This window comes from Narcine bancroftii, chromosome 13 (assembly GCF_036971445.1).
Source record: "Narcine bancroftii isolate sNarBan1 chromosome 13, sNarBan1.hap1, whole genome shotgun sequence".
Taxonomy (NCBI): domain Eukaryota; kingdom Metazoa; phylum Chordata; class Chondrichthyes; order Torpediniformes; family Narcinidae; genus Narcine; species Narcine bancroftii.
Genome location: NC_091481.1, coordinates 73,296,397 through 73,323,391, shown reverse-complemented (window position 1 = coordinate 73,323,391; position 26,995 = coordinate 73,296,397). Strand labels below are relative to the sequence as shown.

General features: G+C 42.9%; 1 protein-coding gene and 1 long non-coding RNA gene across 2 annotated transcripts in view; one reads left to right on the top strand and one right to left on the bottom strand.

The window, feature by feature from the left end:
* Positions 1-3: 3 nt before the first annotated feature.
* Positions 4-26,995, top strand: LOC138748452 (uncharacterized). The gene is made up of 3 exons (XR_011348041.1): positions 4-74; positions 4,900-4,994; positions 26,715-26,995. It is a non-coding gene; the product is annotated as an uncharacterized lncRNA (long non-coding RNA).
* Positions 1,064-26,995, bottom strand: part of LOC138748450 (RNA binding protein fox-1 homolog 2-like) — a 231,425-nt gene continuing 205,493 nt past the window's right edge. Inside the window, 5 exon segments of the mRNA XM_069908701.1 lie at positions 1,064-4,375; positions 14,272-14,344; positions 17,356-17,420; positions 22,550-22,589; positions 26,706-26,835. Of these exon segments, the coding sequence (XP_069764802.1) occupies positions 4,331-4,375; positions 14,272-14,344; positions 17,356-17,420; positions 22,550-22,589; positions 26,706-26,835 (353 nt within the window). The 3' untranslated portion in view covers positions 1,064-4,330.

Below are 26,995 nucleotides of genomic sequence, written 5' to 3'. Positions count from 1 at the left end.
ACCAGTGAGGGGTTCTGAGACTGAAATACCCATGGAGGCTGTGGACTTCTGAAAACTGGCTGAAGGGGTACCAGGTATTGGAACCGGGATGCTGACTTACTATCCTTTTCTACCTCATTCTCCTGCCGTCTCCCTGTAACCCTTCACTTACTTCCTGCTAAGAGAAGCAGAGGAGATGACCCTACAGGAAGGTGACCATGACAGCAGACCAGCAAGGGGCTCAATTGCTGAGAGATCCACATAGGCTACTGGAGACTGGGTCATGGGAACCAGGTATCAGAACTAAGTTCAAGAGGGTGCTGAGGGACAGAGGGCTCCCGAAAGGCCCTGTGAGCTGAAGACTTCATTATGTTGGAGGTTTGGATCAGGAGCTCGGGCTCCTGATGGTTTGAACAGGAGTCTGTGCAGCTGCAGAGGCTGGAGGAGAATCCACGGACACTCAGTGTCTCTGAAGGGACTTTCTTTTGCTTGTCTTTCTCCTGTTGTTAGGGGCACCGGGTAAAGGTCATAGTGACTCTGCCTTACGGCAGGAAAATGTTGAAACATCATGTAATACATTTCTTTATGTATTACTAAACAAAAGGAACCTTAAATTTCACCAATGACTTGGCCTCCATAGCTGTCCATTTCGTGCTTGAACCCTTCAAGACTGAGCAAAATGTAGGCAGACGCACAAACTGCAAAATAACAAATTTTGTGACTTGTTCATGACAAATTTTGATTCTGAAATGTCAAAGAATCATATCTGGACAATCTTGGTCTCTCACCCTATCATGGAGTGAAACACAAAAGTCTGCAGATGCTGTGATTGTAGTAAAAACACTGAAATGCTGGTGGAGCTCAGTGTTGCTGCGAGACTGGCTGAGTTCCACCAGCATCTCTGTGTGTTTTTACTCCACCCTATCACATCTCGAGCCCAGCAAGTCACTGCCGAACAGCAGCACACAAATCTTTCTCATCTGCAGTGCAAGTTGCTGCTTCATCGAAAACTTTGTGAATGAAGACATGATTCCGTGTGGAATGTATTAACAAGCAGTAAGCACACACGTACACAGAGTCAAAATGTGTTCTCACCATTTTTGTTTTATTTTAAAAACAGTGCTTTATTACTGTTGGGAAGGATGTCCCTTCCTTCGAGTTTATAAAAGCCAGCAACAAGATCAATAATTTATACATGGGAAGTAATACAAAAGGAATAATAGTCCATGTCCTATCTACTTAACATTCATGATTATATCTAATTATAACCCAATGAATACTGCTCGGTGATGAAGCTACTATACGATATACCATACCTTCCAGGGAAACGTTCACAAACAAGGTGGTTCAAGGTCAGGACAGTGTTGATGCTAGCTTTCTAGCAAGATTAAATACCACCTGCGCATGGTTTTAAGATTTTGCTTAGTGTTTTCTCCTATTTTATTCTTTCCAAAGACTGCACCACAGCACAATTTCCAATTCCCACACCCCATCACTCCCCTCCCCTCCCCTCTAGTCAGAGTTTGGAGAGAAGGTACTTTACTCTTCATGATTTTCAGAATCTTCCAGTTGTGGAAGGTGTAGCTTTTCTTTGTTTGTCTGGGGCAGGGAGGATGGCAGTAGTGGTGGGTGAAGGGCACTGTGATCGTGTGGAGTGGACTGTACTATCAGCAAATGGAAAGAAAGAAATGTTTACCAAAAAGGCTGAAGGATTAAATGGTTCAAGTATCTGCATCAGGCATGTCACTGTGATAACGACTCCTACTACTAACAACCAAGGGTTTCCTATTTCAGTCGGGATACAGCCATGGGTCTTGTCCGAAAATAAAATCACACTCACACGCATGCACAACACAAAACAATTAAAACTGGTCAGTCCTGTAAAAGCTGACCTGACGGACGGGCTGTTGGATGTTTTCCATACGGTAAGCTGGTGACTGGACTCGGCCAATTCCTGCAAGAAGCAAAATGGTCTTTTGCCAAATAAAAAAAGAGGGTTAAAAAAAAATTTACTCCACTCAGAAATTGTTCCCTCAAAACATTCTGCCTATTCTACAGCTGCTCCGAGACTTTCACAAACAAAAAAAAACAAGGATAGAGAGTACCCTTGGGTTACTTGGTCGTCAGGAGTAGAGTGCAGCTATAGTGTTAATTCGCATGTTCACTGGATATAATACAAAAATTAACCTCAGCGAAAGAATAGCATTTGTAGTCATAGGAATGAAATGGATTATTGAACCCGGTGTGACACAGAACAGCAACTCCCATTAATACAAGTCATCTGTGGTTTCTACGTTTTCCTTCTACACTAAATGTTTTATATGCATATCTAAACTAACAGGAGCACTACAGGGAGATGCTGTCAAGTGCCACACCACATTCCCATTTTCAATTCCTTCCTCTGTGATGAGACTTTTCTGTGAATGTTTCCCCATTATAACAACAACTAAAATATTTTATATACAAAAAAACAAAATTGTCATACAGCGACAAACCATGCTTTGGCTTGCAAAAAAAAATCATAATTTAAGGGCGGCAGTGTGGTCTCTACAACTAGTGTCCCTTTTTCTTTTAACGAAAGATTGATTAAATAGCTTACTAAGCCGGTGCAGTGTTTGGGGGGGGGGGGAGAGATACTGAATGATTAGAAGCTCTGACAGCAACATTGCCGTCTGCATGATGGAAGTAGATTTCTTTCCACTCAGATCTCCCAGTGCTGAGATACAAGAGGGTATTCAAACAGACAGCAAAGCCCCGGGAACACCGGAGTCGAATGGATAGATCCGTGCCAGGCCCAGTGTGCACACTTCAATCTAACCTGGAGCCTCAATGATTGACCCTCACACATTTCTCTGCCAACTTCCTAAAAATTTAAACATTTGAAATAGTATCATGAATGCCTTTAAAACACCTGCTAGCTTTGTGCAGAATTCATACCTCTTCTGACATGATGCGACTGGATATCTGACCATGTTTGCAAATCTTTGCTGCTGTAGGCTCTCAATCTCTGCCCTATCCACATCTTTCATTCTAACTCACACCACTGCTCTTTTTCTATCTCTATCTGTCGGACGGAGGTACAGTCAGACTCCTCCTTGTCATACCTGTCCAACAGAGTTGGAGCCAGACTCCTTCTTGCCCAGATCATCATTTTCGGTGCAGCATCTCCCTGCTTATTTAGGCACTCACCAAAGATAGGAGGTAAACAAAACAAAGATCACAAAGCAGCCAATATCTGATGTCGATGATTGGAGTTAACACAAAATATGATTTAAAAACTGCATGTAATTCTACTGAATGCAAGGGTAAATGCCGATCTGAGCAATATCCTAGGTCACATTAAAAAAAATACAAATTGGGTAATACAATTAACCTGATGCAATTAAAACATGCATATATTTAGTGCCCACACTTCTGGATTGTATCAATTAATTCAATGGTGCTACCTGACAGTGCAGTGTAAACCTGCCCCATTTACACCTGAGGCACGAAGCCTCTACTTGGAATTTGCTGGGATCCTCACACATTCATTCAATAAAGTTTTAAAAACAAATTTGTTCAGATAAATTCACATCACCAGTGGGGAGGGGAAGGTGCGGGAAAGAGGGGAAGGTGCAGGAAAGAGGAGGAGGTGGCGTGATGTCTTGAATAAATGATTAAATAGACAAAAGTTCTTCTTGTAGCCACTCTACAGCAAGATAGCAGCGAATATTTTGGCTGGTTGCTGTTGTTTAGTCAGGTAAAGACACGTTGACCATTTTTGGAAATGGTGAAAAGATGGAAGCTGCTGTTGTCCTCATTACAAAAGCAAAGAACAACATAAAACTGTTCCCATCAACTCACATTTGGATAATTTCTAGTTTTCCCCCACCTTTCCTCCTCCTCCTCATTTTGGACTGATCCCATTCAACGGTGAATCTCTCTCTCCTATCAAGATCCCCACGGCACTGCTGTACCGCACAGAGTAGATGGATCAGCTCCCCACGGGCGCCCAGTTACACTTTTTTTTTTAAACCACTTCTTTTGCACCTAATATTTTTCTTTTGTCAAATGAAGCTGATTTCATAAAAGTCACTACACACACAAAGAAATGCACTTTTATACCACAGTTAAAAACTGTCTGCACAATCTTTGGAACAAAAAAAAATAAAGGCATAAACATAAGGAAAAAAAATACATGTGTAGAAGAACATAATGAGGTATAAAAAAGTAGGTCTCTTGTGTAATGATTTCCTCTCTTTCTGGTGTATTTTTTTTCGTGTTGAATTGCTATAAAGTTCCACTACTTGTAATATTGCAACAACCAGGCCTTGGGAAGGGGCTGTTCCCATTGCAGGAGTTCACATCACTTTTAGTAGGGAGCGAAACGACTGTATCCACCTCGGTATAAACTAGCCTGGAAAAGAAACGAATATCATGTTAAGCAATGTGAAAGCACACCATTTAACATCCAGCTGTGGCCCAGGCTTGTTCATGATGCTTCAAAGTCCAGACACTGGCCCATGAAGATCGAGGTGGACTCTGGAGTAACAATATTTTGAATGAGATGCTGTATCAAGCCCCTATTGCACTTTTGGTGGATACAAACTGTACTATGGCACTAAAATTTCAAAAACATTTTCCCTGGAGTAGCTAATTGCAGAAACATTAAAGCACAGAAATGCTAGAGGAACTCCACTGCATCCATAGGAGGTAAAGATATATTTCTGTGATGAAGGGCTCAGGCCTGAAATGTTGGCAATAATTCTTTACCTCCGATGGATGTTGAGAGACTGGCTGAGTTCCTCCAGCATCTGTGTGTGTATTTACTACAATCACACCGTCTGCAGACTTTGTTTCACTCCTGTTATAACTTATGATAAACAACATCTTACTGTTCAAATCTAACATCCCTTATCATTTACTTTTTTGAACCTGCAGACGCTGAAAACCTGAGGTAAAGACAAAGAATCCAGGAGACATTCAGCAAGTCAGGCAGCATCTATGGAAAATGAAACATTATTTTATCCCGTCAGGTACTTCATTACCAGTTGAACATTTCTGGCATCTCTTTTTTTATCTACTTAAAAAAAGTAGAACAATCTCCACAATGACTTAGTTCGCAACAGCACCCCTCCTGCGCATCTACCCTGGCGCCCTCTCCCCCAGACGCAACAAGAACAGGATTCCCTTTGTCCTCACCTACCACCCCACCAGCCTCCACATCCAACACATTCTCCTCTGCGATTTATCCCACTTACAATGGGATCCCACCACCAGACACACTTTCCCTCTCTTCCATCTGCAGAGACCACTCCCTCCGTAACACCCTCATCCACTCACCCCCTTCCACTAACTAACCGCCCCCTTAGCACCCACTCCTTTGACAGCAGGCAATGCTACACCTGTGCGCACACCTCCTCCCTCACCACCATTCAGGGCCCCAAAGAGCCCATTCAAGTGAATCAACATAGCATTTGGTGCTCCCGTTGTGGCTTCCTTCTGCATTGGAGAGACTGGGCACAGACTGGGAGATTGTCTCATTAAGCACCTTGCCTCTGTCCACCACAATAGTGGAGATCTCCTAGTGGCCATCCATTTCAATGCTACACCCCAATCCCATGCCGATATGTCTGTCCATGGTCTCATGCAAGGCCATCTGCAAATTGGAGTAACAACACCTAATATTCCGTCTGGGCACCCTCCAACAGGACGGCATTTCCTTAGGCCCCCTCCTCTTTTTCTCTCTTTCTTTCCCATTCCCTATTTCCTTTCCTCCAGCTGTCCATCCCCTTCCCTCTCCATTCAGAGAGCAACCTCCCCCTCCCATCACCCCAGCTTTTTTCTCTTCTGCCCCCCCTCCCATCACCCATATTCAACCATGACCTCTTGCCTGTGGGCCTGTGCTTCTCCCCCGCCCTTTCCCCCACCTCTTTAATCAGGCGCCTGCCTGCTTTTAGTTTTGATGAAGAGCTCAGGCCGGAAACGTTGTTTATGTGTCTTTGCTACATTAACAACACTGTGTGACTTGCTGAGTTTCTCCAGTATTTTTGTACATTAAACTGCAATCACAACATCTGCAGACTTACTTGTTTAATTCTATTTACATTTGACTCAGTTTACATTGAGTTATTTAGCTTAGCAAATGGTGAGACACACTTGGAGAGAAAAGGAATAAGATTTTTAATAAAAGCCTAATATACTGCTCTTTGTTGAAGAATACTTGCAAAAGTATTGCAACCGATGTAGAATTGTCTATGATCTAATGCCTGGTGGCACTCTGTTACCAGGTAGCTGATGTTCAAATGTATCTGATTATGAGCCAGTAAATGTCGATGTTTTAGTCTGACTCGACTTTGCCATCCACAGACATTTTGTTTTATTGGCACAAATACACTTTGAGCAGAATTGAAGTCTTTGTGGCGGCGCACATCCTCATGGCGAACCGGCCCGGCTTGTATCGCCACGTGGCGGGGCAGCCAAGGGGAAATGGCGTTGTCAGAGGTTTCTCTCTGACTCCAGCATCCCTTCCAGCGCCCACCCTGGGGAACGATTCTGATGTCACAATGCACCAGGTGACTGAACTCACGGTGCCCTTATAGGGGCGCGCTGAATTTGAATAAGAACAGTCATTAAAACCTTTGGTGTGGCAGCAGTGATTCCTTTCAGCTCCTGCAAGTGCCAGAGTGGTGACCCCAACGGGCCCAGACTGGACCCAGCGAATGATGGACACAGCCAACGATGGACGCAGCCGAGGTGAACGCAGTAGCCCTCAAACTTCCCCCTTTCTGGCCCCATCGCCCACGGACATGGTTTGGGCAGGTGGAGGCACAATTCCACCTCTGCAACATCTCAGCCGATGTCACAAAATGTTACCATGTTGTGGATGTGCTGGACCAGGCCACGGCGTCGAGGGTAGACAACATCATTCACCGGCCACCAGCAGTGGGCAAGTATACTGCCCTCAAAAATCTACTCCTAGGGAAGTTTGGCCTCACTCCCCAGCAGCGTGCTTCCAGGCTCTTACACCTGGATGGGTTGGGGGATTGCAGCCCCTCAGCCCTCATGTACAAAATGCTGGCCTTGGCGGAGGATCATGAACCATGTTTCCTCTTCAGCCAGATATTCCTTGAACAGATGCCAGAAGATATCCGACTCCATCTGTCCGAAGAGGATTTTTCCGACCCCCCCCCCGTAAGGCCGCAGCCTGGGCAGATGCCTTCTGGCGCGCAAAACAGGAGAACAAGGCAGCCCTCAGCCAAGTCTCCAAGCTGGGGCCCCGGTGTCCGCAGGGTACCCTCAAGCAGAAGCTGGAGGAAAACCAGTACTGGGGAGTGAAAGCCCACAAATGCCGCCAGCCCTGTGACTTCCAGGGAAACGGCCAGGCCAATGGTTGGCCACATGAACAGCCTCCTTTACATCACTGACAAGTCCACGGGCCGCCGGTTCCTGGTGGACACAGGGATCGAGCTGAGTACCCTCCCCCCTACAGCGCTGGAAACTTGCACCTGGACCCCTGGTCCAATCCTGTGGGCTGCCAATGGTTCAGCAAACAAGACCTATGGCACCTATAATGCACAGATACAGATCGGGGATGAAAAGTTCACTTGGAGGGTCATCCTGGCCTTGGTGGGCACCGCGCTGTTATGGGCTGACTTCCTAAGGGCTCACAGTCTGCTGGTGGACGTGAGGGGCAGGAGGTGCCCGCACCTTTCGCTCGGAGCACTTGGGCACAGCGGACGACAACAGACCCAAAATCGCCACAGTAGCCACCGCCACAGACGAGTTCGCCGAGATCCTCAGTGAGTTCCCTGCCATCCTGGAGCCACCCTTCGACGTTGCCTCTCCCCGCCATGGGGTTTTCCATCACATCTCCACAAAAGGCCCCCCACTGCACGCCAGAGCTAGGCGGCTGCCACCGGAGAAGCTAAAACAGGCAAAGGAGGAATTCTCCAGGCTCCAGGAGCTGGGCATCTTTCAGGGGTTGGACAGCGCTCAGGTGGCGCCACTGCACATGGTCCCAAAGTCATCAGGGCCTTGGATGCCCAGCGGAGACGACAGACGGCTAAATGACGCCACGACTCCAGACAGGAACTCAGTCCCCCATATCCAGGACTTCGCGGTCAACCTCCACGGTGCGAGGTTCTTTTCAAAAGTCTATCTGGTGCGCGGATACCACCAGATCCTGGTCCACCCCGATGATGTTGGAAAGACTGCCATTATCACCCCTTTTGGCTTGTTCGAATTCCACCGGAAACCATTCGGGTTGAAGAAAGCGGCCCAGACATTCCAGCGCCTCATGGACACAGTGGGTAGGGATTTGGACTTTGTCTTTATCTACCTAGATGACATCCTGGTAGCCAGCTGGAGCCACAAAGAGCACAAGGCCCATCTCCGTACCCCGTTCGCCAAGCTGGCAGAATTCGGCTCAGTCAACAAGGCCAAATGCCAGTTTGGGAAACAGTCATTGCAGTGCCTGGGCAGCACCAGCACTGGAGAAAGTGGCAGGCCGTCCAGTGTTTTCCCAAACCCTCCTCCCTCAAGGGCTTGCAGGAATTCGTGGGAATGGTAAATTTTTACCAGAGATTCATCCCCAACGCCGCCCGCATCATTTTCGCGCTGATCGCCACAAAAGAGAAGACCCTGGCCTGGTCGGAGGAGGCGGACGAGGTCTTCACTGCAACAAAACAGGCTTTCACAGAGGTGACTTTGTTGGTGCACCCGCTCCCGGAAGCGGACACGGCACTCTCGATTGACGCTTCCGCCACGGCGGTTGGGGGAATACTGGAACAGTGGCTGGACGGGCAGTTCTTTTTCAGTAAGCGGTTGTGGCCACCAGAGCTTAAATACAGTGCGTTCGACTGGGAGATCCTGGTGCTGTACCTGGCCATCCACCACTTCCGATACTTCTTGGAGGGCAGAACTTTCACCGTTTTTACTGATCACAAGCCCCTCACCCAAGCACTGGCTATAGCCAAGGACCCGGGGTCGGCCAGGCAACAGCGCCACCTGTCCTACATGTCCATATTCACAACGGACATCCGGCACAGGGCGGGCAAGGACAATGAGGTCGTGGATGCGCTCTCCCGCCCGGCCATCTGCACGCTAGCTCCCTGCCTCGACTATGCACAACTAGTGCAGGCCCAGCAGCACGATGCCAAAACTCAAGCTCTCTGGTCTGCCCTCTTAGGTCTCCAGCTTGAGGATATTGGCTTCCTGACTCCGCCCAGCTGCTGCTCTGTGACACCTCCACCGGCTCACTGCGCCCGATAGTCCCACAGGAGTGGAGGGCAAGGGTCGTCAGTTCTATCCACGATCTCGCCCACCCCTCAGTAAAAATTACCGTGGATATGGTGGCGCAATGATTCGTCTGGCATGGCCTCAATAAGGAGGTGGTAGCACTAACCAGCAACTGCATCAGGTGCCAGACATCTAAAGTCCACAGGCACACACAGGCCCCTGTTCAACATTTCGACTTGGCAACGCAGAGGTTCCAGCATATCCATCTGGGTGTCGTGGGCCCCTTGCCAGTGTTCAGGGAGTCGCAGTACCTGCTTACCATAGTGGACAGAGCAACCAGGTGGCCAGAAGCCATCCCGTTCTGTGAGGCGTCAGCGGAGACGTGTGCTAGAGCCCTGGTCAGCCAGTGGATCACTCGTTTCGGCGTGCCGGTGCACATCACGAGCAACAGAGGCGCCAAAGTTACCTCCGCACTATGGTCGTAGCGGGCAAGGTTTTTTAGGGGTAACACTGCACCACACCACGGCCTACCACCCACAGTTGGTAGAGAGGTTCCATCGACACCTTAAGTCCGCTTTGATGGCAAGACTTTCTGGCCCTGACTGGGTGGACGAGTTGCCCTGGGTTCTCCTTGGGATTAGGATGGCACCCAACAAGGACATGCAAGCCTCGTCAGCAGAAATGATTTACGGCGCGCCACTCTCCCCGCCAGGCGAATTCTTTAGCCCGGAAGTCGAGACGATGCACAACAAAGGTGAGTGACTCGTGGACCTCCGTAGATGACTGGGCAACCTAACCCCGCTGTCCCTATTGCACCCGACCATCCCATCGACTGAAAGATCTTGATGTGGCGCAATTTGTGTTCGTCCAGAGAGGACCACAGAGGGCCATGCTGAAGCACCCATACGAAGGGCCATACAAGGTTCTCCGGCGGTCGGGTGGGATTTTTACTTTAGATGTGGGGAGCAGGGAAGAACTGTTTACTGTGGACCGCTTAAAGACTGCTCATTTGGACTTATCACAGACGGTGCAGACAGCCGTGCCCAAGTGCCGGAGCCACCGCCAAAGCGTTAGGACGCGTAGCTGGTTCTGGGGGGGGGGCACATCCTCATGGCGAAGTGGCCCCGCTTGTATCGCCACGTGGCGGGGCAGCCATGGGGAAAGGGCGTCGTCAGAGGTTTCTCTCCGACTCCAGCCTCCCTTCCAGTGCCCACCCTGGGCAGCGATTATGACGTCACCGTGCACCAGGTGACTGAGCTCATGGTGCCCTTATGGGGGCGCGCTGACTTTGAATAAGAACAGTCGGTGCGGCAGCAGTGGTTTCCTTCAGCTCCTGCAAGTGTCGCATTCTTAAAAAAAAACCGCTCAGGAGTTTGAAACTGGTTTGCATCTCGAGTTTGTGGCCACACCCAACTATCATTTACAAAACCACTTGTAAATCCTTTGCCGGCCACACCCACAGAACTTTCTGGGCTTTGAGAACTCTTTTCAATTACTGACACCTATTTGTGGAAGAGGAACGTCCATAAATTATGAAATGGAACATAAATAAACTTAATGTAAGTTTCACTGCCAAGAGGTACAAAACTGATATCTCAGTAAATTTTGTTACCACAGCTTTGTTTTTGGTTGGATGGCAGGGGTGTAGCAATAAAAAAAAAATCAATCCTCCAATCCCTGTCTTAAGAACTGGGTCTAGCTGCAAGAGGAAAATCTGGAAGAATGGGCGGAATGCAGAGGTAATAGTTTGCACATTGAGGTTATTGCAGCTTTGTGCCTCGCGCACCAGGCCCAGGGCAGAGATGGTCTCCACACAGCTCGTGATTAATAAATGCTCACATTAGAAAGTGCCTTCAAACACATCAAATGAGAATAGGTTCAACCTGGCTCTGGGTGTCTGCCACATTTAAACAGCCTGCAGAGACACCTGTTGCCTGGAATTCATGATCAGGGGTCATTAGAGGGAAACAGATTTTGAGAATTTGCAAATGTGAGATGAAAAAGAAAGAAACAATCTTTTAATCTACTTAAAAAGAAGCTTTAACTATAACTACTATGCAAGACAGGAGCAGGAAAAGGCTATTCAGCCCATCAAGTCTGTCCCACTAGTTAATCATGAGTTGATCCATTTTCCCACTCAGCCCAACTGCCTGGCCTTCTCACCATAACCTTTGATGCCTGGCTTTTCAAGAATTTATGAATCTCTGCCTTAAACACACCCAATGACCCCAGCCTCCACAACCACCTGTGGCAACAAATTTCAAAGATTCACCACCCTCTGGCTGAAAAAATTCCTCTGTTCTACGTGGACACTCTTCAATCCTGAAGTTGTGCCCTCTTGTCCTAGACTCTCCCATGTGGAAAACAACCTTTCTACATCTACTCTGTATATAAAATTTACAGAGAAAAGTGCAAGGAATGATTTGGTGTTTTGTCTGACTTCAAAGTATGACCTGTTTTGAAATGCAGTTTAGGATATCTTGCCCAGCTCCTGATTTGAGCTCTGCTGTTTTAAAAGGTTCTTGATTGAAGGTTTGGAGACTGAAGCTGGCAGACCATCTCATCCGATTTAATCTCATCTCAGGTCAACATTTTCAGGAAATCTCCCATATCAATGCAATTGCCCTGTTCCATGATTTGACGTTTTCAGATGCTCACTAGGTTGATTTAACAGCTGGTTTACTGTTCAATCAGCTTGTGCTCAACCAAGAGTTAAAATGAAGTCTCAAAAGAAATCGGTAAAGAACTGAAGGGCATATCTGTGATTTTTGGTAGGTGTGGAGAGAATCAGGAATAAACAGTTTGTTCTAGGCCATCTCATTAATCAGTAGTACAGGAATTCAATTGGATCTTGGATAGATGCATGAACCATCAGAAACTAATCAATCACTTTAATTGAACTTAGCACCCATAGGCATGTTCCAGAGATCTGTCGATCAGACAGCGTGAGTGGGCACAATTGCACAGGTGTTGTTGTGAAATTAAAACGCGCGCGTATGTGTCTAGAGACAGATTAAATTTAAAAGGATGGATGTAGTCCAGAAAACAGGCATATAAAATTGGAATGATATCATGGCCTGATTATTCCCAGAGAGTTCAACACCAATACGTGAAAGGTGGTTGCTTTTATTACTGCAACATTTATTACCACATTTATTCAACCCCACTGAAAGTCTTAAAAAATCCATTTTCTTGCCCTATCTTCACATTCTACAAAACATGGTATGTGGAGCTCTAGGATAGCGTATTCGGCAGCACCACAACTCAAAGTAAGCTGATCTCCACACAAAATTCCAGGATTAATATGCTTCTTTCAGCCAAGCCAACAACTGGTTAGGTGTGCATTTCTGGAAAGGGGAAAGATCAGATGGGGCCCCCTTTCCCAAATGCTCTCCATTATTTCCATGAGAAGTGGTTATCAGTAAGCAAGTGGGGGTGAAATTAGGCACTGGCTCCTGTACCAAATAATCTGCTAACACATCTTTTAAGTTCAGTCAAAGCAAACAGCTTTTCAGTAAAGTATTTGGAATTGTGCTGCACGAAAACATCCAGTAGGAATCAAACATTACGTTCAAGGGCTGCACCAGCCTGCTTTGGATACTGCAGTCTCTATCCCTTCTCAAGGTTCAACTGTGGCCATCGCTCTCAGTGCATCGACACAGCCTTTGGCCTCCTGAGGAAAAGTGTTTGATGATCAAGATCACGAATTCAATATGTAAGCTTATCATCAACAAGATGGCAGTCATGGATTATCTACAGCAAGCACCTCAAAACACTGAAAAAGTTCACGGTTTTAGAAAATCCTCAAAATCCAGCGCAGGACAGGCAAACTCATGTCAACATTCTGTCATGGGCTACTGCCCTCAGGATGGAGGCTTTCACGACACTTTGCTGAGTCCACGCCTTTGTTTGTATCCCCATCACCAGACCCTTTAAATAAATGCCAAACACAGACTGCTGCAGGAACTCAGCAGGCCAAGCAGCACCAGAATGGTCGATGTTTCGAGCTGACACCTTCATCAGGGCTTTTTCTCCCATGGCCGAGTTCCTCCAGCAATGTGTGTTTGACATCTGTAGTCTCCTGTGTGCCTTTTGAAACAGATCATCCACTCACAGCTCTGTCACGGCAATAGATGTCCATAGGGATAAGAGGAACGATTTGAGGACTCCTTTAACGTGCCCAACAACGTGTGGGATCCCCTGGTTCACATGTTAAAATGGAGCAGCACCATTCTGGAGAGCAATATCATTGTGCTCAGAAACAAAGAACCCAGAGCAAATGGTGGAAGGAATGCATCACCTTCCAAGCCAGTCACCTGCCTGCCTGATCAAGTGGAGAAGAGCTAATGAGGCAATGACATTGCTACATTTCTGCCACAGGTGAGACAGGAGTTGCTTGATGAATCTCTTCGTAACTTGTGACAGGATATGTCACAGCTATCTCTTCCCAGGGGTGGGGTTTCATGGATCTAACATTATTTGGTTCCAACTTTACCTAACTGATCAGAGCCTGAGCATTTTCTGTGATGGCTAACTATTCAGTTCTTGCAAAGCCATGTCTAGTCATCCATCCAGCAGGACTCTCTCTTTGTTGTATCCTCCTCTCTCTCGTTTCAGCCATCCAGGCCTTCTGTGAGTATAACTCAAAAGTCCGCAGACACTGTAATTGGAGTAAAAACACGACACTGGAGAAACTCAGCAGGTCAAATTGTGTACTCTACATAGCAAAGATAATGATACATAACGTTTCAGCTTGAGCCCTTTGAGGTATGAGCAAACGTAGGCAGGTGCCCGAACTTTGGGTGTCTGCCTACATTTTGTTCGTACCTTGATGAAGGGCTCAAGCCTGAAACATTGGTTATCTACCTTATCTTTGCTATATAAAATACACTGTGTGACCTTCTGAGTGTTTCCAGCATTGTGTTTTTATTAAGGCCTCCTGTGATACAGTTTTCGATCACTTCTTTTGATTTGGTGCCTATTTTGATCTATTACAATCCTTTAATGTGTTCAACTTTAGAGAAGATAATAAATTTCCTATTTTGTAGTTTAAAGATACAATGGTCAACTCACCACAGCGCTGACTCCATAGGTAGGCGCAGGAGCAAGTGTGTGATAGGGATCTGCTGTGTAAACGCGTCCATAGCTATAAAAAATAAAACATTCATTAGCAAAGGAAAGCAGACATACATAGCTTGTGATGTACTAAACCAAGAATAAAGAACAAAGTTCCAGCCTTTTCCTGATACTAAAGTTAACCTTTTCATTAAAACCACAATTCTACAACTGGGAATTCATACAACTGATCTCAGAACCTGCTTTGCTGGAAAATTCCACCACAGTTCCTATTCTTAATTGTTACTAAATCAGGTGACTAAGGATGAGCGTGGGCTTTTGTGAAAAAAGACTCGACAATCAAAGAAAGATGTCCACTTACTGAGAAACCAAAATGTTCAAAAGTGAATTGAATTCCACAAGCTAGCAATAGCAGAAAAAGTTGTTCTCTCTCTGCTCCAGAAATGATCAATAAGATTGAGGCAGCTTTTTTGATGCGAGAGTGAAAGAATGTGAATGCTTGAAAGCAATGGTTTTCAACCTTTTTCTTTCCACTCACATACCACCTTAAGTAATCCCTATGCCATCGGTGCTCTATGATTAGTAAGGGATGTGAGTGGGAAGGGATGGGTGAGAACGACTGTTCTAGACCCAATTGTTACTGCAATATTTTGCTTGAGAAAAATTGTCATTGGCCCATTTCCTTTGGAGATCTGAAACTGTGCACATAACGAGTCAATGAGGGATGATTAAAACAGTGGATTTCAAACTTTTTCATTCCATTCACATACCACCTTAAGCAATCCCTTACTAATCACAGAGCACCGACGGCATAGGATTACTTAAGGTATATGTGAGTGGAAAGAAAAGTTTGAAAACCACTGTTTTAAAGCATGACCCCTGTGGAAAGATGAGTTTTCCCTACTTTGGGCATATGATTTCTTATTTAGAGAAATGCTTTATTTCCAGAAGGGATCTTATAGTTGTTTATATCGAAGGGCATTTTCGGTTGGTTGTTTGCATCCAATTTATCATCTGGTGCATTGGCTGCATAATGTGTGGCTTATAAACAACTTGACATGTTACTTTTGAGAAATACAAAATTTTTCAAAATAAGAAACCGTTTGTCTAAAATGTCTGATAGATCTGACATTGCTATTGCAACCAACAATCTGAATCACTAAGGATGCGTGTCAACAAATCCAAACGGATAAGAACCTATGAGTATATCAGCTTATGTACATGATACTTGTATGTATGACATGCACCAAATGATTGATTGGATATAGTCTTCAAAATATTGCTTTAACTTCTTCAACTAAGATTAATTAAAAATGAACCCTAGAGGACAAAGGTAAACACACAGAAGAGCTTTAGACCATTTGGAAATGTTTTCTGTCTGAAAGATATGAACACCAAAGAACATGGTGCACCATTTAAGCAAATGTTTTCTGTGTGGATACTGATTGTTTTATTGCTAGAAAGCAGAATACATAGCATTGATAAGATATAGAGATGGAAGAGAGAAAAAAAATACATCTACTGCCACAGTTAGATGGATCAAATCAGGCAGATGTAATGTTATTGTTTGCAACTCATTCATCCTCTAGTTTGATTCAATTTACTTCGTAAAACTTTGTTCTGGAAATGAACAAATACTTTAAATGTGGGAGCACAAGTAGGAAGCGGCCGAAAGTTAAAGAACACTGGATTTATAAAGTTGGGTTGTGTACTGGGTTAAAAAACAAATACTGGAATTTGATGTTTTGCTGAGGCATCCTGGTCAGTTTATCCACATTAAACATAACCTAGTTTTGAATTTATGCAATACATTGGTTTGGCTACAGTTAATGCACTGCTTTGATTTCTTGCCACCCCGTACACAAAAGACAATATTCGGGCAAAGTTAAAATTGAAAAAAAAAGGAATGGTTTATTATAAGATTTCAACATATATTTTTGCACTAGATTGAGGATGATTAATGGGGGATTTCATGATGGTTTCAAAATTTGAAAGGATCAAACACAGAATAATGGCTCCCTGGCTAGCAAATTAGAAATGAACAGGAATAAACTAAGAAATAGGATTACAAGAAGACATACAGATTATAGAATATGGAGTAGTGTGATATTGGATAGTCATACGCAATATCATATTTAAAAATTAGAGAAAGGACTCGCTTTGCACTCTCTAGGTGAGGTGGTGCTGCTAGCAAACATGTCAAAGGTGGAAAGGCCTTGTTTATTACAATTTATTCCGGTTTGGAGAATTGGAGACCATCATTCAACCAGAATCTGTGTCGGCTGACAGAGAACTCCCATGAAACCCATTCCCCCCCACTCATCTCCCTGCGAACTATTCTCTCTTACATCTCCAACCTTCCTACACAGTTAATTTACAGTGGCCAATTAATCTTCCTACCAGCACGTTTCAAAGGGAGGAAACGCATACAGTAAAAAGGCGAACATTCATACTTGACACAGACAGGACCAGAGGTCAGGATTGAACAGGGTGATTAGAACTGCATGCCATCAGCATTATTCCAGAAGAAAACCAATTCAGTAAACTACAAGGACAAAATACTTTTCAAAGAATGGAAATCAGTCCTGTTAGAAACATTTAAAACAGCACTTGGCTGTAAGATCTATGCATTGACTGAAGGGGAGTTTAGGTTGGTTGTCTGGATCTAAATTTATCATCTAGTGCATTGACTGCATAATGTGTGGCTTATAAACAACATGTTACTTTGGAGAAATAGGGCCAAAATAATGGAAACAATCAAGTTTCTAAAGCGACAGGGAAATCTTTCTGTTCCCATTGCCTGATAGCTCTGACATTGCTAATTGCAACCAACAATCTGAATCACTAAAGATGCGTCTCAACAAATCCAAACGGATGGTTCTCATCATTGGAAAGAACCCATATATCAGCTTATGTACATGATGCTCATGAGCGTATGACCCTAAACTCATGATCAAACGGAAACTTCAAGCTGGAACTATTACGACCACAGAAGTTCAGTGACAGAGAATGAACCCATTCTGCTAAAATGAGGACTTTAGAAGCAAACAATAAGAAGAAGGAGGGATGGATGATCCTTACCTGTCACTGTATGCAGTAGCAGTTGCAGTAGCTGGCTGTGCATACCTATAGGCTGCATATCCACCCTGGGAACAAGCAAGAAGACCTCTCAGAACACTGCAATATCCATACACCTCACACCGAAGCAATGGGGGAAAACTGCATTTGTTTCATACATCACAAATTTTATAATAAAAGTTTGACACTTGCACTATTCATTGTTAGCAGTGCAGATTATGGGTGTTCTATTTTTGGAATAACAGTGTAAAAAGCTCTTTAGTTTCGTCTCAATACAATTCTCAAAGCATTGTCTGAAAATATGAGGGGAGCCAAAAACTGTAATGATGTATGACTAAACTGGATCTCAGCTAAAAGTCTTGTACTGACTTCACTCAGGGCTTCAGTGGCAAATGGCTTCTACCTCAAAACCCTCTCCCCAGCAAACATATTCTCCACCAAAACCACAGATTTAATGCTCAAATGACTCGGGCACCTACTGATCAGAATTACACTAATCAACGATTTGCTATTGGGAACGAGCCCTGCTGATTTCAATTTCTTATGTGGCTAAAGGAAAAAGGCGGATCCATCCATTTTAAGGTTAGTTCCTCTAAGCCAGAAGATAAAGAGACAAAATGAAAAAAGAAACCAAGTCCTGTCAATCCTACTGGAATACAGTAAGGATAAACAGAAGAGAAAGACTAGCAGTAAATTTCCATTCTCCCTGTCCCACTCACCCCCCCAACCAAATCTTTCTTGGGGATTCTGCAGTATCACCCCCCACCAAACTCCCAGTCTGGAATGAATTGAGCCAAAAGGATCAATGGGCCAAGTGCAGTTGTCCTCACTGCCATTCTACCCAATATCAACCGTGCCTAAATTGCTTTTATAATCAGAACTCCTGGGGACAGGAGAAATGCAGTCTGTTGAACAGGAAATGTCTAACAGATGTGCAAAACTAGAGCAGATTTTGAACCCTGCTAGGAATTTTACTTCTGTAGCACTGCCAAAATGATGTGTTGCATAATTGCCATCTGTAGCCCAAGTATAAAACAAATGCAGTTTTAAAAAATTAGATTAAATATGCAGGTACAAATGAATCTTTATTTTCTAAACAGTCAAGCTGTGGTATCTGTCAATCAGGAGAAATTGGAGCATGCGAATGTCCGAATCTACAGCACTAGCAATCACCAACCAAATGATCCACAGACTAACTCTGGCCGTCCCAGCATTCTCCAGGGGACGGCCCTCAGCCCTATTTGCTAATGGCAAGCCGAGTGAAGGAAACAGCCCGGATTACTAGAGCGTGCAGCCACAATTCTCAGTATTATATATATAAATGTATATATGAAAATAGAATAAACATTCATGATCACCATTCATTCATTGCAGCCTCTCCCGCATACCTAAGAGGTTAACGTTCACGTCAAGCAAACCACATTAAGAGTTCTTGCTGCAGTTAGAGGTGGGAGCTGAGATACTAACCAAACTCTACAGCATATTTATCAGGCATCTGTGGAAGATAGATGACTTCTCATAACTTCCTGCGAGGATTAACTTTTTTTTTGAGTGTCATTACTGCCCAGCAAAATGGTTTAAAAAAACAAAAAAGTTTAATTAAAAAAATAATCTTGACTATAACTCACGCTTGTATCCTTTCTTACACATTTATGTTCTAAAAGGTCAATTTAAAGTTAATGACAAGTTTTATGAAGTCTAGGTTCCATTGAAAGCTTAGCCCAGAATAGATTTCAATGACAACAGTAATGGAAGTAGATATAATGAGGCAAATTCAGCTACACTCAAACAAGTTTCGCTCCTTTGATAAAAGGGTAGTTGGAGTACGCTAGTCTGATAAATAACAGCAGCTTCTACGAAGAACAGAGAAACATGAGCAGCACTTTTATGAGTCAGTCTGTCAATGGGTCAGACACAAACACCCTAACTTCATCCTCCAATCAGAACTGTGTGAAAGGCTATCATGAGGGCAAGGCAAGGGAGCTGGTGGGCAAGGTGTCAAATAGGGAGACTAATTGGTGGAACGCATCGAAAGTCAATAAGGATTGCTGCTCCTTTGTTCCAAACAGTTGGAAGGTTGTGTGGTGAGCATGTCAGAGGTAAAGAGCCTCAGAATATTTTCTGCCTGGATTCACATTCAGTAAACAATTTGGGTGAGATGCTGAAGACTTGTCCAAATTGCCCCCCAGCAGAATTCTATAATCCTGAAGAAGAAAGAGAACAAGGGGAAATACAAAGGGTGGTACAGTGACGGCCACACAGCCTCTGCGACCCAGTTTGATCCTGAGCTCCGGCACTGCTGGTGTGGAGTTTGCACATTCTCCCTGCGAGTGCTCGAGTTCCTGCCAGGTACTCAGGCTTTATCTCACACCTAAAGATGTGGGTTGGTAAAGTTATTTGCCACTGCAAACTGTCCTTAGTGCAGAAAATTGGGGAAGGAACAGTGAGTGATAATTGATAGAAATGTGGGAGAATAAAAATGGGAAGAGTGTAAACGTGTGTTTACTGGATGGTGGGCTGAGGGCCTGTTTCTGAGCTGAACAATAATGAAGGCACTGCACAGAATGGCATTGGATGTGCAGTGCTCAATGAGATGTATTGTTCCACGTATCCACTTCCAAAACAAATAACGGGAGAATTAATGGATGTTTTTTGATAAAATATAAAGCAACTGTCTGTCTGCATTATCAGGGCCATTGTTCTAAATCAGTTTTTATTAGATTAGATTCTGCATTGTACCAGAGATTTGGTGATCATAATCTGTAAATGTATCTCCATGGAAACCAAAACTCAATGGCCTTGTACATTCCTTGTACAGGCTGCGCGTGGAAGGTGATCAGAAGCAATGATTCTATTTGAAGTGTATTTAAATATTTATGCACACGGAATTTCTGAATATCTGAAAGTGGACATTCATTGAGACTTTGCACAAATGCAATGAGACGTGAATTAATGGGGAAGTATGGTGGTGTTTATGCCACAATGTACTCAAGTGAATAAGGTGACTTAGTTCATTGGAATTCAATGCTTGGATCCCATCAGGTTTTATCTATGATTAATGTACTGCAGGCCAGTTTCATGTTTCCTAGTGATATTGCTTACACTCTTTTTAAAGAATTTTTATTACCTCATTCATCTCTCTCATTACAGACATGTGTCCTCAAAGGTTTCTTCCAATCCACAGTGTAAACAAGACTGTTATAATACCAACTCTCAGTGATTGGCTGAGACCCTGATATTTCAACCTTTCAGCAATTCAGTCAATTTTTTTTTGGGTAGCAAAATATATTTAAGCACCCATTAAAGGGTAGATAAATATTATGCTGAGTTTAGCTACAAGGGGTTAAAAGGCAGCACTGTCTCTCTGGAATATCTGTTGTATGGTCCCAAAAGCCTGGAAGAAAATCAGTAATTTTCTTCCCATGGGATGGGATATGGGAGAGTTTGAGAAACTCCGAAGGTCAAACGGCATGTTCGACAACCCCCCCCACCCACAAAGACACTTTTTTCCTTTATTGCTCCTGTGCTCCACAGTTTAAAATCTGTAATCAAACAATTCACGTGATTGAAGTGCACATTCCAAATTTTACTTTTACATAAGATTACTTGTGTACATGTCAGTTTGATCATCTCTTGAGATTTGATAGAGGTTTACAAGATTATGAGAGGTATAGACAGAGTGGATGCGAATAGACTTTTTGCACTGAGATTGGGGGAGATACACATGAGAGGTCACAGTTTCAAGCTGAAGGGGAAGCTCTTCAATCAGAGAGGGGTGGGAGTGTAGAATGAGCTGCCAGCTGAATGCAGGCTCGAGCTTGTGCTTTAAGAATAAATTGGATAGGTACATGGATGGGAGCGGCCTGGAGGGTTATGAACTGGGAACAGGTCAGTGGGACCAGGGAGATGATGGTCAGCATAGCCTAGAGGGGCCAAATGGCCTGTTTTCTGTGCTGTAACATTCTACGTCACAAACACTAACTAAATGAAGTGATTCACTCAAGTGCCACATTGGAAACGGTTCTCTCACCTTGAATATCCAGGTCCCCATTCCATCCAAACTAGAGATGAAACTGATTTCCCCAGGACAAAGCCTTTGCTCTGCATCACCATTTAAACTGACCCACTCCTTCAGCACATTCAATGATTCAAAACTAAATGCATTGAGTCAGTGATTGACACAACCCACATCGTAAACCTACTAATTATATTTATTAGCAGGGGAGATTTTTGTTCATGTTAAGCTCTTGCTGAAATCAGAGCACTGTGCTGGAATGCTTTATCTCCTTATGGTGCCTGCTCCCATCCCTAACTGCAGTCTTTGCTGTTAGTAGGATTTTCACTGCAATCCACAATCTGTGCGATTGGTCTCTTCACACATTTCTATCATACCTGCGGCAACTTACTGCTATACACTGGTTCCTGATACACTATTCTATAATAAAACACAGGGAAGAACATTGGCGACGAGGCTGGAAAAAAAAACAACCAAAAAGATAGAGACCCTCCTTGGATAAAGCCATTCTATTATTGGAGGCTGCTTCACACTGATTAACCTTTAGCACAAGAGATTGTCACAGCCTACACAACTACAAACATACTGATAAGATTGAACACTTGCAAAAGTTACTCTTCGAGTACCTGGTCACGACATTTCTTTTGCCAACTGTCTTCAGCCATTATTTATAGATCAAAAGGTGAGGGATTTGATTTGAAATGCACACCCATGGACAGTTTTTCCCAATAAATTTCAGTATAATTAAAAGTAAAAATCAAAAGGACCGAGAAGTTGGTGTGCAATGCACTACGCCTTAACAAGGTTTTCCTTACAATCTGGGTGTAGTATCAGAACCAGTGCAAAAAGGTCAAACATACTCAATACAAAAGCAATGGTACCAATTAGGATATGCCAGAAAAAAAAATACAATTCTTTAGGATACAATGATCAAAGGATTCAGAACATTGTACACTGTGAATGTTAGCAAAGGAGCATAACTTTTCAGCTGATGAAGCTTAAGCAGGATATAAAACTGAGGGAATTGGTTTCAAGCTCAAATATGTGGATCAAGAACCCGAAAACTATAACATCAACACCTCCCAGAAATGGAAAAAATGCACAGCTGGAGAAGACATAAGCATACTGATTTAAAGAATGGCTTCATCAACAGAAGGGAGACAGTAGAAAATCTATACTTACATAAAGATCGGCACCATAAAATCCATCCTGGTAAACCACACTGCAGAGATGCACACAGAAACACTCTCATTACTGCAATTCCAACATGCAGGGGCTAATACAGGTAAGGTTTGTCACAAGCACTCCACCACTAAATCAAATACCCACCAGTAATCTGCAAAAGCTTTGAAGTTAGGTACTTTCTTTGAAACGGTAGACTTTCATGTGATATTTTCTACAAAATATAGTCACAGGGGAACAATCACACTGACATTAGGAGTTGCTATTTTTAAGTACTTGACTGCAGTAGGGCTGGGCCACAGGTTTACACAACACAACTTGGCAGCAATAATGCTCTTCAGTTGAGTGACCCACCTAATTAGTATTCAATGGAACAAGGCATGAATACAGAAATAAGAATTTAAAATTTAATGGAGGATTCTGCATACTCAGCTTCTGATATCCTTGATAGTTTGCTTCTCCCCATTCCTCTCTTTTCTGCATTGCAAAGGAGCCAGGCTACACTGTTTAATAGAGATCCACAAAATGCAACCAAAAGGCAAATGGAATGTTGCTCTTTATTGAGGAAGAAATATTTTGAACAGAACATTGGTCATTTTCACCTGGAGTACAGCATTACACGTCAGATGTATTTTAGCCTTGGAAAAAGTACAGTTCAGATTTACCACAATAGCATTGATAGTTTATATGTTAAATTAAGAAGCATAAATTTGGTTTATATTCTTGGTATATAAAATAAGGGTGATTAAATAAACGATTAAAATTGTAGAAGAATTCAACAGCTGAATAGAGAAATTATTTCCAATATTCTTTTTAAAAGTTATACACTGGATCAATCAATCAAGAAGTAGCTACTAGAGGAGCAAAACACAAGACTGCAGATACCGTGGTTGACGTAAAAACACAATGCTGGAGAAACTCAGCAGGTCAAACAGCGTACTTTACGTTGCAAGCCCAAAATATTGGTTATATATCTTTATCTTTACTATATAAAGCACATTGTTTGACCTGCTGAGTTTCTCCAGCATTGTGTTTTTACCTTAGCGCCTCTGACAGAATGTGCAATGAAAGCTTGAAAGTAATTTCACCACAAAAGGTTGTGGATTGCTATTAAGTCAAAAGAAATTGACATTTGAGATAAAAATGTAATTGCTAAATTTGAAACATTTGTTAAAAATATAAAAGGAAGTGGAATTAAGGCAGGTATACGGGCTTGTGAACTGAAAGGACCTGTACCTTAAGTGTAGGTTACAATTTAAATATTAATTTTCTGTATTACAGTCAGTTTGTTCGCATTTCTTTCTTTGTTTAGATTTCTGTTTTTGTATATATATTTTTTTCTTGAGTACAGTTTTTTGCACGACCAATGAGTAGAAATTTTGCCTGGCCACAGGGAACAAAAAATCTCAGGGTTGTATGTGATGTCATGTAGGTACTCTGACAATAAATCCAAACTTTGAAAACTGTCGTAGAAGAGAGAGTCTGGTGAATCGTAGAAAAGGTATGAGGGGGCAGCCAACCTGCTTCTGCTCCTATGGAAGCAAAGGAATGAGGATTCCTCTCCTCTCCTCCAATGAAATCTTATTCTGACAATGGATTTTAATAAGCCCACATATTGATGGAAGAATGGAGCTAACATTACACAATGTAGTGGTTCCATTGTGGGATGCACCTGATTGAAGAGATCTATACTGCTGCACAATAAAACTAAGCTTTAGTAGTTTAAAACTCTAAGCTTTAGCAGCATCCTGCTTAAAGGTGAATTGCATATTAGATTTTGTAGATTTGAATCAAGAGTTCTTAAAGTCACATTATTTGGAAACAGGCTCTTCAATAATTTAAGAATTTATCTAGCCCAGCACTCAACAAATGGCCATCTAAAAAAAATCTGAACTCCTCTTTCACTTGAGACAAACCTTACTTCTCAGCCATCAGTGACAATGTTAAGCCAATAAAAATTATTCACATGCATTAAGTCTTTAAAGTCCAAATTCAATAAAACATGCTTGTGTTAAGATTCTTTTCAGAACACAGTTCAGATGAAGATACTCAATAAACACAAAATTTGAAACATTCTTCTGTAGCAGATAAAGGATTTTTGCTGCCAAATTCTTTGAAAATAAATATCCTCCTTATCTCTCCATCCTTTTACTGATGGATGATTTGAAACAACGGGTTACACAGTTTCACCATGCAGCAATCATATGTTCCACCCAGCAAGCTCAAGCCTTTCAAACCATGCAGGGCAAGAGTCACAGATCTGTGCATGAATGCCACGTGGCAATTGACGGATTGTTCTGTTTATCAACAAGAAAAGAAAGCAACTAAATGCATTTGTCGCAGCTCAAATTATTGGAGAATCAATGACATAACTAGAGAGTTGGCTTCATAAATAGAGGAAGGGGATTAAATTCCAAAGACATGAACTTGTGTCCACCTGAAGGTTCCCCACGAGTGGCTCACAGTGGAAAGTCAGAAAAGACCAACATTAGCTCAGTCAGCAATCATGGTACAAAATCGCAACAAAAACTATCACTGATAATGTTTCTATTCAGTGGAGCTGATTTACAAAGTAATAAGTTTCATACTTAGAGTGGAAACAAGTTTATACATATCACATTTGAGAGAGGAGGCAACATCTTTCTCAATTCGTTAAAGTGATCCTCAAATCAGCCTAGAAAAAAAATGTAGAACCAATGTTTCCACAGAGAATAGTGAAAAAGATGCCAAAAATTCGTTTAGGCTGTGCCTCACTAATTGTGATTAGGGATGCACTCTTTATTCAGTTAAGAACATCAGAATGTTGCACACTTTAAAAGTGTTAGATGTTCCTGAAATGTGTTTACAAAATTCAACAGCGAAATGTTGGAATCCTAACATAACGCAACATGAGCCACTGATTTCATCCAGAAAGGAAGCACCTGATCTTTGCCAGTGACAGATGGTCTCGCGAGAAGACCAGTCACTTGAAGCTGCTGAACACAAGTTGAGGAAACAGCCACCCCAATCTACGATCATATGTCAGGACAGGAATTACTCCTGTGCACACATAGGGAACTGACAACTGTTGGTGAGGAGCAATTATGGGCAAGAGAGTTTCACGGAGAGCAGATTAAGGTTCAAAATAAATTATGAATGTAATTCTTTCCTCTGCTTCCTCAGGAGTTTGCGGAGGAGCTAGTGGAGTTGTTCAAGTGAACCGGTACGGACTTGAAGGGCCGACATGGCTTGTTTCCGTGCTGTCAACGGTTATGTGATTAATCCCAATGGAAAAGAGGAGTATTTAGGAATTTTAAAAATTCATGAATACTTAGGTAATTTATGATAAGCAGTATTAAAAAGAGAAAACTATGTTACAAGTCTAATTACTAGGCTAAACCAGACACTTCACTCCAATAAATTTACAAATAGATATTTTAATAGCAAGATAACAAACTTGAATTTGTATTTAGGAATTCTTTAACCTAACCTTAATTTACATGAGGTTGCTCTCATTATTCTGAATGATTCCATATGTTATTACTTGAACATCACAAAAGTACAATCTCTGAAGTTAGCAGAAGCCATGTAGCTCTGCTCTCTACTGGAAAGACTATCAAATAAAAAGCAGAACATTATTGTGTGTAAAAAGTAAAAACAATGCTGGAGAAAGTCAACAGGTCAAACAGTGTACTTTATGTAGCCATGTTTCGGGCTTGAGCCCTTCATTAAGGCATGAGCAGGCAGGTTCGGGCGCTTGATCAGCTGAATTTCTCCAGCATTGTGTTTTTACTTCAACCACAGTATCTGCAGACTTTTGTGTTTCACATATTTGTATATAGCAGGCAGGTAGGTATGTGGTAGATTGGAATTATCTCCAAACGATGAAGTTTGCAGACCATCCATTATGTTTTGCTCAAAAAAAATTACAGACTTAAGAGTAATCATTGAGCAGATTTTTGGTTGCTTTCCACTGTGAGCTGGAATGAAGGAAAAGGGATCAGTTAGAGGTCACCCTACGTTCCAGATATAATAATACAGTACTTGGTGACATTAAGCACAGTATGAAGAATTCAAAGTAATGGGGAGATTAATGGTGTTAAGTATTGTGATAATTATCCAATGGGAATTTTCATGCACAAACAATGCTAACTCAACTCCAAACATGTGTGCTTACCCTCCATAGGCTGGGATGGCGGCAGGAGGTGCTGCTGCTCGGAATGCACTATAGACTGCACGACCTCTTCCTCTCAGGGCACCTCTCAGTGCAGCTGCAGTCGTGGCAGCTTGATATGGGAAACCAGGAACTGAAGACATGCAGAATTAAGGAGAGAAATAGGTCAAATACTGTCATAAATGTTAGTTCAAACAAAATACTTTTAAGAAACATATCAATCAATAACCATGTAAACAATTAAAGTTGCATTATGATGTGTACAAGCATCACTGAAAACAAAATTAATTCAC